Here is a 17,419-nt window from a genome sequence, read left to right as displayed (position 1 = left end):
CCACAGGAGCCCCGGGCAGCCCCTCCTCAGAGGGCTTTCCAGAATCACTGCCCAATTGTCCCAGGAGGGGCTGGGACCTCTGTGGCGTAAGCAGTGCCCGAGAAGCTGCACCCAGATTCCGGAGCCTTCTGGCCCCACCTGAGTTCCCAGAGACACGGGCCAGGCACCAGCCTGCTATGGGGAGTGCACAGGGCTGCACTCGGATGGGTCCCAGTGGCCCATCTCCTGCACCTGACCCGCCCAGACACACCTGGGTGGCTCTGTGGTCTGAGGAGACAACAGGAAGGCTTCGTTCCTGGCCTGGCTGAGACTCTCTCCCCCAGCCACCCGGGCCAGGAGGAGACATGAGGGGCTCAGTGTATGGCAGAGGGAGGGGGACAGGCAGTCACCAACCATCAGAGCTCACCCTCAGCGAGACACACAGGAGTCAACAAGGCCACGAGACCCCCACAACGTCCCCAGAGACTCGAGCCACGGTGCTTTTATTTACGAAGTGAAAGCTGGAGGCCATCGCTTACCAAGATGGTAGAATTGTGGGGTGCAGTGCTTACTGGCCTGTTTTTTTTTTTTTTAATTTATTCATTTATTTTTAGAGGGGGATGCGGAGAGAAAGAGAGTCCCAAGCAGACTCCCCACTGAGCGCAGAGCCTGACATGGGGCTCAATCCCACAACCCGAGATCATGACCTGAGCCAAAACCAAGAGTCGGAGGCTCAACCGACCATGCCACAAGGTGCCCCTTACCGGCCTCACTATTGTCACAGGCTCCTCAAAGCAGGGGCAGGACCCCTGGTGATGCCTTCCAGAAACGCCTCCCAGGAGTTAGGGCTCCGAAGCTAGACTCTCCACAGAAGCAGATAGTTCTTGTCAAGTAGACAATCACTCTGGGTTGTGGTGGGGGGGTATGAGGCTCTTGTTAGTAGGTCAGGATGGGGCTGAGCTGCTCCCTCAGCACCTTTCAAAAAGTAGCGAGCTGGAGGGAACCCACGGAAGGGGCACCAGGGTCTGGGCCAGGCATGTCAGGGGAGTGTCTGTGGATGCCGCCGGGCAGGCAACAGGGCCAGAAGGGGTATGGAGGGAGAGCAGGTGCCCGCCTTGAAACCCCAAAGTCTCTGGCCTTGCCCAGGGCATGGAAGGCCACACCTCAAAAAGGCACCGGGCCTGGTCAGGGCTGGCAGGAAGCAGATGGGAGGGGGACTCCACCCAGGGTCACTCGGCAGAGCTAGGACCCCACCTAGCCCCCTGACTGTGGCCTCCCAGAAGGTCCCTCTTGGCACCACTGCCAGGGCCCCAAGGCCATGTAGATCTCCCTCAGGTGGTCAGATCGCCCTGGTCACCGAAGTTTATCTGTCCCCCGAGAGAAGGCCCTCCTCACCTTCGCTAGCGTGTCCACCACGCTCACCAGCGGCTGCTTCGCGGGGTATTTCGCCATGTCCCATTCAAAGTGGGTCACAAAGGATGGTAAGTCAACTGGAAGAAACATTTCAACAAATGAGTGGGACTCTCCCCATCTTGTGAGACCAAGGCTGCCAAACCCCGAGCCAAGCATCCCCACTGAAACCGAGGAAGCAATCAGAGAAAAGGGAGGAGAGAGTCAGGGCCCCGGAAGAGCACACACGCCCCCCGGGAGTGGGGTACTGAGCCAGCTGGCTGGCCTTCGGTCAGGACCGTCAGCAGCACCCAAAGCCCCTCCGAAAAACCCGCCACCAGCCACAGGGCCACGGTGACCAGAGCACACCTGTGCCCCAAATGCTCTCAGACGGCTGCCCCCCGAGATCTGCCTTTGGGGGATCCTACTTTCCCACGGGGTAGAAGCAAAATCGGGAGATAGTCTGAGGGCCCGGTTAATACCTCCCTTTTCTGGTTGTGTTGGCCACACTCCCATTGGGCTATTGGTCTGTTTTGAGGTACCTCAAAAGACACGCCAGAGCGCCTCAGGCCGACCCCCGAAGACCACGGGGCTAGTAATGGTGCCACCTGCTCACAGGAAGAGCCGTTTCTCCACCTTCCTCACCCAAGCACTGGGTAGAGGCCATTACAACGCAGATGGTTTGTTTTAAAGAAGGCATTTTAGGGGCGCCTGCGTGGCTCAGTTGGCCGAGCATCCTCCTGATTTCTGTGTGGGTCATGATCTCGGGGTCCCGGGAACGGGTCCCCGTCGGGCTCTGTGCTCAGAGGGGAGTCTGATTGAGATTATCCCTCTGCCCTTCCCCGCTCGTGCTCTCTCTCTCTCAAATAAATACATCTTTTAAGAAGGAGGGGAAGGAGGAGGAGGAGGAGGGGAAGGAGGAGGGGAAGGAGGAGGAGGAGGAGGAGGAGAATGAGAAGGCGGCGGTGGCAAAACTTGGCAAAATTAACTAGAGTCTATGACTGTGGTTTTTACTGCCTGGTGAGGAGGTGCATTTTTCAGTGTCTGTCCTTTATGTAAGAGTCTATAGTGAGGAGACCAAATCAGGGTTTTCTCAGAAATTTCCCTTTCCCCCTTACTTTCTCCAAAAGCAAACCTAAACCCAGCGCCCTTGGGGTGTTTCTGGTTCCCTAATCAGCCGCGGGCAGAGGATGGAGCTCTGGAGTTGAGGTCCGACAAGCCCCACACAAGGGAACCTGGGCCGAGCCAGGACCAGGATAACTCAGCTCAAGTGCGCACCCTTCAGATCAGCTCTGTGCACATTTAGAGAGCGCCCCCTGGAGCCAACTGCTGCTTACACCTGCCCCTCACTCCCTGTACTGAGTTGGGTCAGTGTATGCGATGCTGGGGTGGCCCCCAGAAACCCTTGAACCCGAGCAAGACCAGCCTGCCCCCACTGGCTTCTCACACCACATGTGCACGCGTGCCCTGCCCAGTACGTCCCTTGTGCAGATAAAGGGCACTTGGGGGGTTGCTCACTCAACGGTCAGGAACCTCCACTGAGCACCAGCTTGCTACCGTGGGGGGGGGAGAGACCACACCCACTGAGCGCCAGCTTGCTACCATTGGGGGGGGAGACCACACCCACCAGCACCAGCTTGCTACCATTGGGGGGAGACCACACCCACTGAGCACCAGCTTGCTACCATTGCGGGGGGGGGGGAGACCACACCCACTGAGCTCCAGCTTGCTACCATGGGGGGGAGACCACACCCACTGAGCACCAGCTTGCTACCATTGGGGGGAGACCACACCCACTGAGCACCAGCTTGCTACCATGGGGGGGAGAGACCACACCCACCAGCACCAGCTTGCTACCATTGGGGGAGAGACCACACCCACTGAGCGCCAGCTTGCTACCATTGGGGGGGAGACCACACCCACTGAGCACCAGCTTGCTACCATGGGGGGGGAGACCACACCCACTGAGCACCAGCTTGCTACCATTGGGGGGGAGACCACACCCACTGAGCACCAGCTTGCTACCATTGGGGGGAGAGACCACACCCACTGAGCACCAGCTTGCTACCATTGGGGGGAGACCACACCCACTGAGCACCAGCTTGCTACCATTGGGGGGGGAGACCACACCCACCAGCACCAGCTTGCTACCATTGGGGGGGGAGACCACACCCACTGAGCACCAGCTTGCTACCATTGGGGGGAGAGACCACACCCACTGAGCACCAGCTTGCTACCATGGGGGGGAGACCACACCCACTGAGCACCAGCTTGCTACCATTGGGGGGAGAGACCACACCCACTGAGCACCAACTTGCTACCATTGGGGGGAGACCACACCCACTGAGCGCCAGCTTGCTACCATTGGGGGGAGAGACCACACCCACTGAGCACCAGCTTGCTACCATTGGGGGGGAGACCACACCCACTGAGCGCCAGCTTGCTACCATTGGGGGGAGAGACCACACCCACTGAGCACCAGCTTGCTACCATTGGGGGGAGACCACACCCACTGAGCGCCAGCTTGCTACCATTGGGGGGAGACCACACCCACTGAGCGCCAGCTTGCTACCATTGGGGGGAGACCACACCCACTGAGCGCCAGCTTGCTACCATTGGGGGGAGAGACCACACCCACTGAGCACCAGCTTGCTACCATTGGGGGGAGACCACACCCACTGAGCGCCAGCTTGCTACCATTGGGGGGAGAGACCACACCCACTGAGCACCAGCTTGCTACCATTGGGGGGAGACCACACCCACTGAGCGCCAGCTTGCTACCATTGGGGGGAGAGACCACACCCACTGAGCACCAGCTTGCTACCATTGGGGGGAGACCACACCCACTGAGCGCCAGCTTGCTACCATTGGGGGGGAGAGACCACACCCACTGAGCACCAGCTTGCTACCGTTGGTGGGGGGAGAGACCACACCGCCTGGACTTCATGGCGCTCAGTCTCCTAGGGAGACAACCAGGCAAACCTCACACCACGGAAAATGGCAACGGGAGCGTGGCAGGGTGTGAAGGGTGGGAGAGCCGGCGCCTGACTCCCAGGGAGGGCAAGGAGGGCTTCATGCAGGGGCTGGAGGTGACAGGAGTTTGCCACACGGCCGGAGGGGAAGGGTGCTGGGTGCGAGCTGCCTGGAGGACATCCTGCCTGGGGGCCCAGGAATCTCTGGGACAACCCAATGGAACAGGAGGGCCGGGGCAGGGTCACGGAGGGCCGTGTCCACACTTTCTCCTGGGGTGAGGACACTGGAGGCACCTATCCCCCCCCCATTATCTGCCAGTAATTGGCCACACATCGCTCCAAGTCCAATAGCAGGGCCGGAGAGGTCACCAAGCAGGTTAGGACACCAAGCCTCCGGGGGCTGTGTAGCCAGCCAAGGACGTTCATGCACTGAGACTTCCCTGGGGCCAGTGGGGGCTTTGCCGGGGAGAAGCTGGCAGGGGGACTGTGTGAGAGCAGGAGCAGCTCAGAGGGGCCTAAGCTCTGGAAGCAGAAGAGGGCGGGCAGGCTCAACAGGACAACTGCCCACGAAGGAGGCCCAGGGCACACCTGGATTTCCAGGTCGGGTGAGAGGGTAGAGGGAGGGGACACTCACTAAGTTGGGCAGCCGCGAGGGCAGCAGGACGGGACAGGGCAGAGGGGAGAGGAGATGAGCTCAGCTCCGGGGAAGCTGGGGCCCGACACGAGGGTAGATGAGTCCCCAGGACACAGACGGAAGTGAAATGGGGCTCGGTGGAGGTAAGCGGCCTTCTGGCAGAGGGGCGTGCACGGAAGTGGGAAGGCCTTACAGCCATTCGGGTAGGTGACACTCATTGTTCACCTTGGCCAGGACCCGAGAATTAGTGCACTTTACTTACCTTTCAACCTTATTAAGTACTATCATCATCTCCACTTTAGAGATGGGACCAGCATGCGCCAGTCACCTTGCTAACGTCCACTATAGGAGTTGACGGTGACCGTGGAACAATGGAGCACCACGCTTCTTCCCTGCCCCCCCACGGCTGGTCACGGCTACCCCGCGGCGTGCACGGTGGTCCATCTCCGCACAAGAACCACGTGCTGATACGCCTGGCTCACTCGCACTTAGGTGTCCCTCAGGCTCCAATGGGGCTGGAACTGACAAGAGGCGCCAAGGGGAGGGAGCTGATCCGCTAGGATGAGCGTCCTTATTAAGGAGAGACGCCAGGAAGCTCGCTCACTCGCTCTCCCCCTCCTCATGTGCTCCTCCAAGGCCAGGCCCTTGTGAGGACAAAGTGAAGGAACCAGGCTGCGGGCACCTTGATCTTGGACTTCCAGCCTGCAGAACTGTGGGAGATCAATGTCTGTTGTGACAGCCCCCTAGGCTGGTGTTTTGTTATGGCACCTCGAGCTAATACAGATTTGGGTATAAATTGGGTATTAATATAGATTTTTGTATTGCCACCCCCTGCAGGGGAAGACTTTGTACAAAAATGTACAGACCAGGGAGGAGCAGAACGAATGTCTGGATAATGGGGGGTGGGGGTACAGCCCGAGGCAGAACCGGAAGGTGGAGAAGGACTCCTCCCGTGGCAACTGATCCCACTCAGGGAGCCCCCCGACCCAGTGGGCCAGGCTGGAGCCATCGCCAGCCCCCCGGCCGGCCCCAGGCAGGAGATGCTGGGCGGGAGACGCTCTGGGATCTGTGCCCCGTCTCCTCCCTGCCCTGCCACTTCCAGCACCCTGTGGGCACACCACCCCCAAGCCAAGCCGCCTCCCACCCCCACTCTCTCTCTCTCTCTGCTGCTTTTGTCCTTGAACATCAGGACAAGGGCCACCTCCCGAACGCCTGCCGACTGTCCATCCCACTGCTGCCTTGACGCTCACCTGTTCCCGGACTCTCCTGACGCTGCCTGATCCCCCCGATTCTCTCTGCGCTCCCAGGCTCCCCGAGGGCAGATGGCTGTTTCTGTGTCCCCAGAGCTGTCACAGTGCCCAGCACAGAGCAAGCGTCCCATGTAAGAATCTCCCTCATGACTCCAGGGACGTACTAACTTGCACAACGTGGGTGGCTTAGAAGAGACACACTGCACAATGACTCGTCCCCATGCATTGTCACAGACGCTAAGGTCCTTGTGGCATTCAGAGCAGAGAAGATGAGTTGGCCCTTTCCTCTAGAGGGGCTCCTGTGATTCCTGCCAGACTCTGCCCATCTCCTCGGGGGGGCCCCCCAGGCCCCTCTCACATCACAGCACGTGCGGGACCGCGGGGCTGTCCCCCTGGCCAGGAGCTCTTGGACAGCAAGCACCTCTGCGTGCCTGGCACCCAGCACAGAAGCCCCTTGAGATCTCTGGTGTGCGACTGTGACCCCCTCCTCCCGTGCCTCCCCTGGCACGTCAGGAGCACCAGCTCCAGACCCTGACCCTCTGCCCTGTCGGCACCCATCACCTTCGGTGACAACATGGTCTGAGGACGGTCCTCCATCTTAGAAAGCAGCAAGCCGCCCCTTGGGCCTTGCTGTCCTTCCAGCCCTGCAGCCTTCTCTCTGCCTACCCGGGAAAGAACAGGCCTCCCCTCCCCGCCCCCGGCTGAAGTCAGAGAAGCCTGGCCTCCAAGGGAGCAATCCGAGGCTTGGACGGATGGCCCGTGAGGTCAGACCACGACCCAGGCAGGCTCACTCAGAATCAAAACATGCAATCAACAGGCGGCAGCTCTTGAGTAACAGTGACCTCATCTGAGAACCACAGCAAGGCCTTCCTGGCAGGGAGCAGGATGAGGGACCCGTGACCATCTCCCGGTCAGCCAGACGACTCTCCAGGTGCTTAGGACTTCGGTGCCTGTTCTAGGGCCTGCTCCAGACAGTGGTGTGTTTGCCCAGCACCAAAGCATCTACAGCCTTCCTTCCAGAATCAAAACTCAGTTGGGGGCAAAGAACAAGCCAAAACAAAAGGTGCCTAAGAAAGGCGAAGAGCCTGTAAAGGATGAAGTCCACTGACGGGGGAGAAAACCAGGACCCAGAGAGGTGACCGGCCAAGGTCCAGGACCGGGTCTGGCTGCTCCAAGGCGGTTGCGGCTGCGGCTGGCTTGTCCCCATGGCATTGCCCCGGGGGAGATGGATTAAACCCCGCCTAGTGGGGGCAGCCCTGAGCCCTCCAGTTAATTCTGTCAATCGCTAGTTCGCTAGTTCCGTGGGTGCTCTGCAGAAGAATAAGAAAAAGATTTCCCAATAGAAATCATATCAGGAAAGCCTGAGCCAAAGTCAGTCTGACCAGGTCTCAGGACTGCAGTACTTCTCAGAGCCTTTATTATGCTAACACACACTGTGAATGTCAAGAGTTATCGGCCACAAGCCCTTGACCTCTGTCTGCACAGGGCTGGTTACAGAACAAGGCTTGGAAGCTCTCGTCTTGTCTAGGAAGTCATGGGGACCCACCCGATTCTCAAGGGGCCTGGAGATAATGAAGCATATTACATAAACAAATAAAGCTGACTTTCCTCCTCCCTGAGATGAGAGGCAGCGGGCTAATAATGCACTGGGGATGGAGACGATGAGTGGTAACATCTAGTTTTAAGTAACGTGAATTTTGAGTAGAAGCAAGCATCTTGATCGCTATTTTACTCTGAGCTCAAATCCTCGTGCCTTAAAGACCAGGTTTTTATGTAGAAAAGTAGTTCTCTACCTTAAGTCAGCTCCTCAGTCTAGGACTCTACAAGTTACCTGCTGGGAAGTAAGATCAGCTGATCAATTCAACAAAAATAATTTTTTATTAGCACCAGCAAGAGACTTCAGTGTCACCAACAGATTGCATTTGGAAAAGTATTTTTGCTAAGTTCCAATCTGTAAAGATCTGTGTTCCTCCTGAAAGGATTTGCTGGCCTTAATTGTTTGTCCTAAAAGGATTTGCTGCTTTGAGCAGGTTGGAGCAGGTTGGAGCAAACCCAAAGCAAATGGTTCCTTTTAGCCAGGAATGGCCTATTGAGGTATAGGGACGCTCCCCGCTCCACGCCCCCCACTCCCCTCCCCCCGCAAGGCTCATGAGAGAAGAGCCCTTGTGTTGAGTGGACCCCAGCAGGGCCACACAAAGCTAAGCCTGACATATAAGCTGCCAGGGTCCACAAAACAGCCAGACTCGGGAGAGTGGGCACTGAGGACAGACATCAAAGCCAAGGAGCAGACCACAAGCCAAAAGATACAGAAAGTCCACCTTGAACTCCAGAGCCAGAGGATCACCCCATTCCTGGAAGCATGCAGGGCTGGGGGGTGGGGGCGAAGCAGGGCAGACACGAGAAAGAGGGAAAAGGAATAAAGGTGATGATAGGTCATATGGCTATCGTGACCCAGGTGCCAGGTTGTTACTCGAGAAATCCACCATGACCCGATCACCACCACACCCCGAGGACCAGACTGAGAGTCCACCTTCCCAGGGACATGCAGGCGTCACACCAAGCACACTCACGGCAAACGTATGACCTACTCTTTAAATATTTCATTTTTTCCTTCAAACCTGCAATGTAATAAGGGGGAGTTATTATATTGCATGAACACACGAAGCCAAGTTCAGATGTGGGAGCAGGAGCATTTCCATTCGTCAATTTAAACAAGCAAATAAAAAAGCCTTTTATGGTTCCCAAGAGGGAAAAACTATGAATCGATACGTAACAAATGAGCCATGTTAGATACAGAATTTACACTCCCACTTTCAGTGTTCGTACATAGTCACACGTTCCGTTGACTTCTGCGGAGTTCAAATGCCTAATTCTAAAGTCTCCGAAGTCACCAAGCTTGTGTCTTGCACATTTTCAGCGCACTCAGATTGTACGTACACAATTAATGGGCCCGAATGTCTCTGGAATCTGGGGTCTCTCCTACAGCACAGGAGAGACAGAAATTCCAAATGCGAACACATGACCCAGAGCATGTTCAGTCTTAACTGTGTATTTACTGGGCACAACTTAAAGACTTAAGTTTTGAGGCTTTTCCCGGCCCCTGAAGGCATTTTCCAGCCTCATCTGGGGAGAGGGAGAAATGGGTTGGGCTGGGTGGGGGTGGGGACGGGTGGAATTTTCCATGCAGGATAGAACGCAAGCTGATAGAGAAGGTGGGCAGATCAAACAACCCCGAGACCCTACTGACCCCATTCTCCCTGCAGGTTTCTACGGGGTAAAAAATGCCAGATGTTCTAGAAATGCCACAGCCAGGACCATCCACAGGCCAAGGGGCAAGTCTTCAAGCCAGCAGTCCTGCCGAGCTCAAAACGGGGTGTACGGCTCTGCCCAACGTGTCCATCTAGATGCTCCACGGGGCTGGGTCCCTGCACCCTCGACAGGGCGAGCGATGTGCTAGAACCGGCTGAGAGAGGCCTGGGTAAGAACACGCCAGTGACCTACCTCCGTTGGCCAGGAGGTTCTCCGGAACCTTCCCCTTGGCGTCTTCCATGACTTCTACCACGCTCTGGGCCATCTTCTTTATGAGGCTTTGGGGAAAGAACACAAGGCCGTTAGACTGGGAATGTGCCCTCCGAATCCTCTTGACACTTCCCCCCCGGGGGCGGTGGGGGAAGGAATGGGCGCCACCCTCTGGGGACTCTTTGGCAATATGTAGGCAGAGACTTCCTATGTGCAGAGCCCTTGAACCAGTATTTCCACTTCTGAGAAACTATCTTAAGGAAATAGGGTGAAGAAAAACCCTTCTGAATAAGAAGATGTTCTTCGCAGCACTTGCTGACAGCAACACACAGGAAGCCACAGGAAGGTTCAACAATAGGGGATTGTTGGAAGCAAATGGGAGGTCTGACTGAGGGATTGTTGCGCACGCATTGGAAAGGTCTACAAAGAATTCCTAATACCGTGGAACAAGGCACATATTACCATGTTACGTGGAAAAGAACCAAGATACAGATTTATACGGACAGCACGGCTGGACCTACGTGGAAATGTTCTTCCCACCTTATGTATTTTCAATGATAATCCATAATGATAATTCAGTACTGACGTAATGCGGAATGTAATTCAGTATGCTTTTATCGTTAGAAAATCAGAACCTGTAAGTCTCCAAGGGCTTCAGAAAGTACGAGAAAGGATGGTGAGCCGGCAGAATATACCGAGCTGTCAAATCACTATGTCGTACACCTGAAACTAATGTGACATGTGAAGATCCGAAAAAGAATAAAAGAAAAGCGTCCCCCCCTCCCAAAAAACCCAAAAACAAAAGTATGAGAAAAGAAAGGGAAGGGCAGGATTCCAAGGCAGAAGGACTCAAATTCACATGGCTCTACCAATTACCAAATGTATCATTTTTTTGTTTATTTTGTTTTTAAATTTTAACTGGGCTCCACACCCAACCTGGGACTTGAACTCACCACCCTAAGATCAAGAGTGGCATGTTCTACCACCAGAGCCAAAGAGGCGCCCCTGCAGCTTTTTTTCCTTTTTTTCTTTTCTTTTCTTTTTTTAAGATTTTATTTATTTATTTGTCAGAGAGAGAGAGCATAAGCAGAGGGAGCGGCAGGCAGAGGGAGAAGCAGGCTCCCCACTGAGCAGGGAGCCTGATGCAGGACTCGATCCCAAGACCCTGGGATCATGACCTGAGCCAAAGGCAGACACTTAACCAACTGAGCCACCCAGGTGTCCCACCTTTTTTCTTTTTTTAAAAAATAATCTCTATACCCAAGGTGGGGCTCACACTGACAGCCCCAAGATCAAGAGTCACACGCTTTTCCCACTGAGCCAGCCAGGCGCCCCCAAATGTATGATTTTGGTCAAATTTGTTTAACCTCTCTGTGCCTCAGTTCTCTTCTCTGTAAGATGCAGATTATACCCATTTTGCAGGATTATTATAAATATTAATATAACTAATCAGACTCCGAGGGTCTAGCAGCAGAGTGTCTGCTCCTGGAGGCTGAGCACTGAGAAGTCCTTTGGAAAACATGCCAAACTAGGACCAAAGTCGGAAAGCTCTCAAGATCCAAATCCTTGCCTTAGGCCACCTCTCCACCTGCCCCCACCCCCAGGAGGGAGGCAGCTTTGCAGGGAGCCTGGATCAGGTCACTGAATTCCAGATGGGGAACATGGCCTTCTGCTGTTGCAGGGACTAGCCATGCTGGCTACTCAGAGCATGAGGCCAGGGGGCTGGGGACCAACACAGGAAACTGAGGCAGAAAGGCACTGAAAGGTCCCAGATTCAAGGAAGAGAGGGAGGGAGAGAGAGAGGAAGAGAGGGAGGGAGGGAGGGAAAGAGGGAGGGGGAGGGAGGGAAAGAGGGAGGGGGAGGGAGGGTTGGAAGGGAGAGAATGATGAGAGGAGGAAGGCAAGAGAGGCAGGAGGGAGGGAGGAAGCAGAGAGAGGGACAGAGGGAGGGAGAGAGGAAGGAACTTGTTTTCCCATCAGAGTAATATGTATTCATGGTTAAAATTTGAAAAATACCCAAAAAATGAAAACCATACTCCTCTGCCCAAGAGAAAACACACACTTTGCATTCTGGAATATTTCCAAAGCCTTAACATGTCCATAGCTTATGTGAGCTGAGATTTTCTTTTGATTAACACCTACCACTTTAGTGGAGTCTACCAGGTACCAAATCTCTCTAATCATTACCTCATTTAACCCTCACAAACATTCTTGAAGGCGAGTATTATCCCATTTTACAGATGAGGCCCAGAGAAGTAAGTTGACCCTGTTCACCCACCCGGTCCATCTGAGGACTCCGAGGCTCTCAGCCACTCGGCCACGCTGCTGTCTGCAGTCACTGAGACCCATCCTGGACTTAAATCTCTACAAATGTGTTGGCATTTCCTAGAACACTAGCTTTGTACCGCACTAATTATAACAAATTATAATTACCCTACTAATTAGCTACCCAACTAATCTCATTCTGTTTCCTCAGCTGTCAAATGGGGATGGTACTGCTCTTCTCACGGGTTATCTGTGGAGTTCGATGGAAGCCTGTGCTGTTCCAGGAGCCTGGAGTTCGTGGCAACATCAGATGTGCCCTAGGCAGCCTGGTGGGCCGCATCTGGGTCTCGCCTCTGGCTCATGGAGAGATTCGGCAGGAGACCGGGGAGGGTGGGAACCATGAGTCTGGTTCCCTCTCAGTTCCCAGAACCTCTCTCCGCTCTTCTCCTCCAGCCTGGGGGTGTGACAATGCCTCTCCATCTGCCTGGGTTTGTACACCATCCCTTGGGGGTCACCTACAGCCCACACGCGACTGCTCGTCCCTTTATAAACAGACTCTCCTCAAATTCTGTGTGTCTTCTGTTAGCTGTTAAGACCCTGACTCGCTCAATTCATTTATTCATGTGTTCGCTCATTCATTCAGCAAATTCAGTATGTTAAGCAACTGGGTACCCAGCACTGTTCATTGTGCTGTGAACTAAACAAAATCCCTGCTCTCGGGAAGCTTCTATTCTAATGCCGTCAACAGTTCCTCTTTATCATTGCTCTGGTGGTGCATCAGGTCGCCACCTCCATATCCTGTGGCACTTTGAGTAACTGTTTACCTAAAGGTAGTAGTAACTCTCACCCCTACCCCAATGCCCGATGCACAGCTCAAGAAATGTTTGTTGAGCGAATAAATGAATTCTGGCACTCCCCGGCACCTAAATGCCACACATGCTTGCTTCCTCAGTCAACTGCAGAACAGAACTCACTCATCGTTTTGTTAACGACTTCTTGCTGCTCCCAATTCTAGGCGATTCTAGGCCGTATGGAGCTTTTAACCGTAACAAGATGGCCGCACGCGTGCCCTCAGGCGTGTTCACCACCGCGGAACATCTCAGAATAACAGGGTCTGATGAAGTTTAACTGCGGGGAGACTCCCTTACTGCACAGAACAAAAGGGGCCTGGACTTAGCTGTGATGACTAACAACAGTCCTCAGCCAACTGTGATCTTACCGAATCAGAGTGTTTTTCCCATCAGAAGGAACCTAAGAGACTACGTGACGTTTGACTTTTCTGACTCCATGGTTCACTGTGAACACACTTCCGTGAACACAGCTCCCCGGTTCCTGGGATCTATCGCATGGTATTTTGCTCAGTGGCTGTATCGTAAATATTTCCCTACTCGTGGACACGTGGGTTGTTTCCCCTGTGATAGGATGTTGCAACGATACCCGTATTTTGCCCACTTGTGTAGGCAGAATGAGCTGTTAAAGAGTAACTAGTGGAATACAAGGTATAAACATTGGTAATTTTAACAAACAGGCCAAGCAACTCTCCAAATACGCAGAGCCGGCATCCACCCCCACCAACATTGGGCAAGAGTGCCTGCTTCCCTAAACCGTCGCCAACATCAGGTGTCATGAATGTTTCATCTCTGCCGATCTGATCGCTGAAAAATTATATTGCATTGTTGCTCTGATTTGCATCTCTTTGATCATCACGGAGGCCGGACATCATTTCCATAGGTTCGTTGACACTATAATGGTCTGTTTTCTTCTTCTGTGAACAGCATGTTCGTGCCCTCCTTTGCTGGTTTTTCTGTTGGTTTTGTTCCTTTTAAAAAAAAAAAATACTGGGGCGCCTGGGTGGCTCAGTTGGTTAAGCGACTGCCTTCGGCTCAGGTCATGATCCTGGAGTCCCAGGATTGAGTCCCGCATCGGGCTCCCTGCTCAGCAGGGAGTCTGCTTCTCCCTCTGACCCTCCCCCCTCTCATGTGCTCTCTCTCTCTCATTCTCTCTGTCTCAAATAAATAAATAAAATCTTTATAAATAAATAAATAAATAAATAAATAAATAAAAATACTGACTTGTAAGGGCTCTTAAGTATCTCAGGAACTCAACTCTTGAGGAAGTTCTTTGAGCTGAGTAACATCCCCACTTGAAAGGTAAAAACATGAAGACTTACATTGCCGAAAGTCACCCTGTGCAGGGTGACACATGTCAAAGCAGAAACAGATCCCAAATCTACCCGACTCCAAAGTCCCTGCTCTTCAACGCTAGTTTAAATTACACTCGGCACTTTCCTCTAAAGCACTTGGTGAAGATGTATACTAATCTGTAAGGGAGGATGTGCAAATCGTATCTTTAATTAAAAAAGCAATGTGAACACTGTGTAATCTTTTTTTTTTTTAATATTTTATTTATTTGACAGAGAGAGAGACAGCGAGAAAGGGAACACAAACAGGGGGAGTGGGAGAGGGAGAAGCAGGCCCCCTGCTGAGCAGGGAGCCCGATGTGTGGCTCGATCCCAGGACCCTGGGACCATGACCCCAGCCAAAGGCAGACGCCCAATGACTGAACCAATCTTGACTGGGGTCTTGGGTACATCAGTGTCTGTCTCGCTGATGTAACTAGAGGAATTCTGGAGTTACCTTCAGAAGGCTTGCAAATTCCGGGGGGAAGGCTTGAACCATAAATTGTGGTTAATTTGGGCCAATTTCAGCTCTTAGCACAGTAGCGGCAACCCCTTCCCAACCCTCAGCCACATGGGAGGCCGCTGTCTGTTCCTGGAGCAACTTGCACACAATCTGCAGGAGCCAGGGTGGGCGTAAAAGACCCTGTTCTCGAGATACTGGGGATCTGTGTTCTGATTGCTGCTTCCGATCACAGAGGTACAAAGAGGGGGGTGGTCAGTGTAGTTACCCACCCCCCAAAGCCACAAACTCCTCCCCCTTCAGCTACACAGACTTCCAAGGGACTTAAAGAGCCTGTGTCTTTCCCTGCCCTTCATTTTTCTTTTTCCCATTTTGGGAGCCAGACATGAAGATTAACATTCAAAAACAACTGTGCATATGGGGAACATCAGAAAGTGAGTGTTCAAATCCAGGGAAGGGCTCAGAAAAGACCTGAGGACATAAGTTTATACCTCAGGCTGATCCTTGGCACGGAGAGGGCCTACAACAATTTAAAGTAGTAATAATAAGCAAAACTAATACCAAAAAAACCCCCAGCAAACCCAGTGAAGGAGGAGGATATGATTTCCAGAATTACCACATTAGTAGATTCAAATGTCCAGTGTTCAATAAAAAAATCACAAGGCAAAGAAACAGGAGAGTATGGCCCATTCATAGGAAAGAAATAAATGAATATGAGCTGTCTTTGAAAAAGAAATGATGGCAGATCTACCAAAGACTTAAAAAACGACTGTTTTAAAGATGCTCAAAGAACTAGAGAAAACGAGGAGAAAGTTAAGAAAATAAACTATGAACAAAATGGAAATATCTATAAAGAGATAATACCCCCCCCAAAAAAATTCTGGGGCTGAAAAGTATAACTGAAATGAAAATTTCACTAGAGGGATTCCAAGGCAGATTTGAGCAGAAAGACTCAGCAAACTTGAAGACAGGACTTGAAATTATCAAGAAAGAGAAAAGACTGAAGAAAAGCGAATAGAGCCTAAGGGACCTGCGGAACACAGCAAATGCACCAATATGTGCATTGTGGGAGTCCCAAAAGAAGGAGAGAGAGAAAGGGGCAGGAGGATATTTGAAAAAATAAGAACAAAGCCGAAGGACTCACACTTCCTGATTTCAAAGCTTGCTATAAATCTACAGTAATGAAAATAGTGTGGTACTGGCGTAAAGACAGACATATAGACCAATGGAACAGAATAGAGATCCCAGAAATAAACCCTCATATATATCAAGTGATTTTTGACAAAGATGCCAACACCGTTCAATAGGGAAAGAACAGCTATTTCAACATATGGTGCTGGAAAAGCTGGATATCCACACATAAAAGAATGAAGCTGGACCCCCACCTCACACCATATATAAAAATTAACTCAAAATAGATCAAAGACCTAAATGAAAGACCTAAAACTATAAAACTAAAACTATAGAATAAAACATAGGGTCAAAGCTTCGTGATACTGGATTGGGCAACGATTTCTTGGATATGACACCAAACGCACCGGCAAGGAAAAAAAGAAACTGGACTTGATGAAAACTTAAAACTTTGTGCATCAAAAATATCAGCAGAATGCAAAGGCATCGCACAGAATGGGAGCAAATGTTTGTTAGTTATATATCTGATAAGGGAGTAATATCTAGCATATATAGAGAATTCCTAAAACTCAATCACATAAAAACAAACAACTCCACTCAAAAATGGGCATAGGACTTAAATAGGTATTTGTCCAAAGAAAATAAAAGGCCAACAAGCACCTGACAAAATGCTCAAAATCGCTAATCAGCACTAATGGGGGGGAGATCGGTAAAATGCTTGGAAGGGGAGCAACAAACGGCTCATAAACATTTAGGATAAAAGCTCAAACTCACTCGCTGTGAATTATTTTTCACTTATCAGATTGGCATATTACAAAGCTTTATGATTTCAGCCCTGGCAAGTACCCTGGAAAACTGGAACACCAATGCCCTGTTGATATGAGGTATCTATTGGTACAGCCTACTCACCAGAGTATGTTCAGAGCAACTATCAGAAGTTTTTAACACATAAGATATTTCTGCCCAGGAATTTCACCTCTAGGAATTGATTCTTCTGATAATCTTTGCTCCTGTGCACAAAACCATCTACGCAAAGATGTGTGCTACGGCCTGGTCTGGGACTGCAAAGACAGGAAGCCATCTCTGTGGTACCAACAAGGGACCCAGGTGATGATAATGGAGCACCAAGAAGTCTCCAAAGAAGAACGAGGAAGGTCTCTTATGGATGGCCATGAAAGGCTGTACCTCTTGGAGTAAAGGGGGGAAAGAAAATCTAAGTAGTATCTGTGGTTATGGTCACCTTTTTGTAAAAACAAAACGAAAAGACATAAAAAAAAAAACCACTTGTATTATGCATGGAAAAATCTAGAAAGACTGGCACTATATTGTTGAAATGGCTTTCTTTGGGGAATAGATTTGCGGGGGGGGGGATGTGGATTTTAAAATTATCAGCATGTATTAATAATAAAAAAAGAAGAATGGCGTTGCAAATAAAACAGAGCAATAAAGTATATAAAGTACTAAGTCAAGAGCATGCCTCCTGGGCTCAGCTGGTTAAGATTTCTTTCAAATTAATCTTGCCAGTCAAATGGGGAGCCAAGGGGAGAAAGTGAAAAAGATGGAGGCACCATCCAGGTGTGAGGCAGGGCAGGTAGGGTTCTGACAGGGGGGCAGGCCTTCAGGAGCTGGGCAGGCCGAATC

At 51.9% G+C, this 17,419-nt stretch overlaps 1 protein-coding gene across 18 annotated transcripts in view; it reads right to left on the bottom strand.

Moving 5' to 3' along the window:
• The window catches only part of ATP6V1C2 (ATPase H+ transporting V1 subunit C2), a 77,207-nt gene that overhangs the window by 16,615 nt on the left and 43,173 nt on the right, over positions 1–17,419 (bottom strand). For 13 of the 18 annotated variants that reach the window (XR_013441593.1, XR_013441585.1, XR_013441584.1 and 10 more), the window contains 3 exons: positions 9,726–9,811; positions 8,795–8,842; positions 1,375–1,469 (listed from right to left, as the gene is read on the bottom strand). Coding sequence is in view for 6 of the 18 variants with exons in the window: in XM_078055971.1 (XP_077912097.1) it covers positions 1,375–1,469; positions 8,795–8,842; positions 9,726–9,811 (229 nt within the window). In the remaining 12 variants the exon portion in view is untranslated. The remainder of the gene's footprint in view (positions 1–1,374; positions 1,470–8,794; positions 8,843–9,725; positions 9,812–17,419) is intronic. The other 5 variants (XR_013441591.1, XM_036097565.2, XM_036097568.2 and 2 more) reach the window with 2 other exon arrangements.

This window comes from Halichoerus grypus, chromosome 10 (genome assembly GCF_964656455.1).
Source record: "Halichoerus grypus chromosome 10, mHalGry1.hap1.1, whole genome shotgun sequence".
In the NCBI taxonomy this organism is placed as follows: Eukaryota; Metazoa; Chordata; class Mammalia; order Carnivora; family Phocidae; genus Halichoerus; species Halichoerus grypus.
Note: the sequence above shows the minus strand (reverse complement) of the source record. Positions and strands in the feature narration are given on the sequence as shown.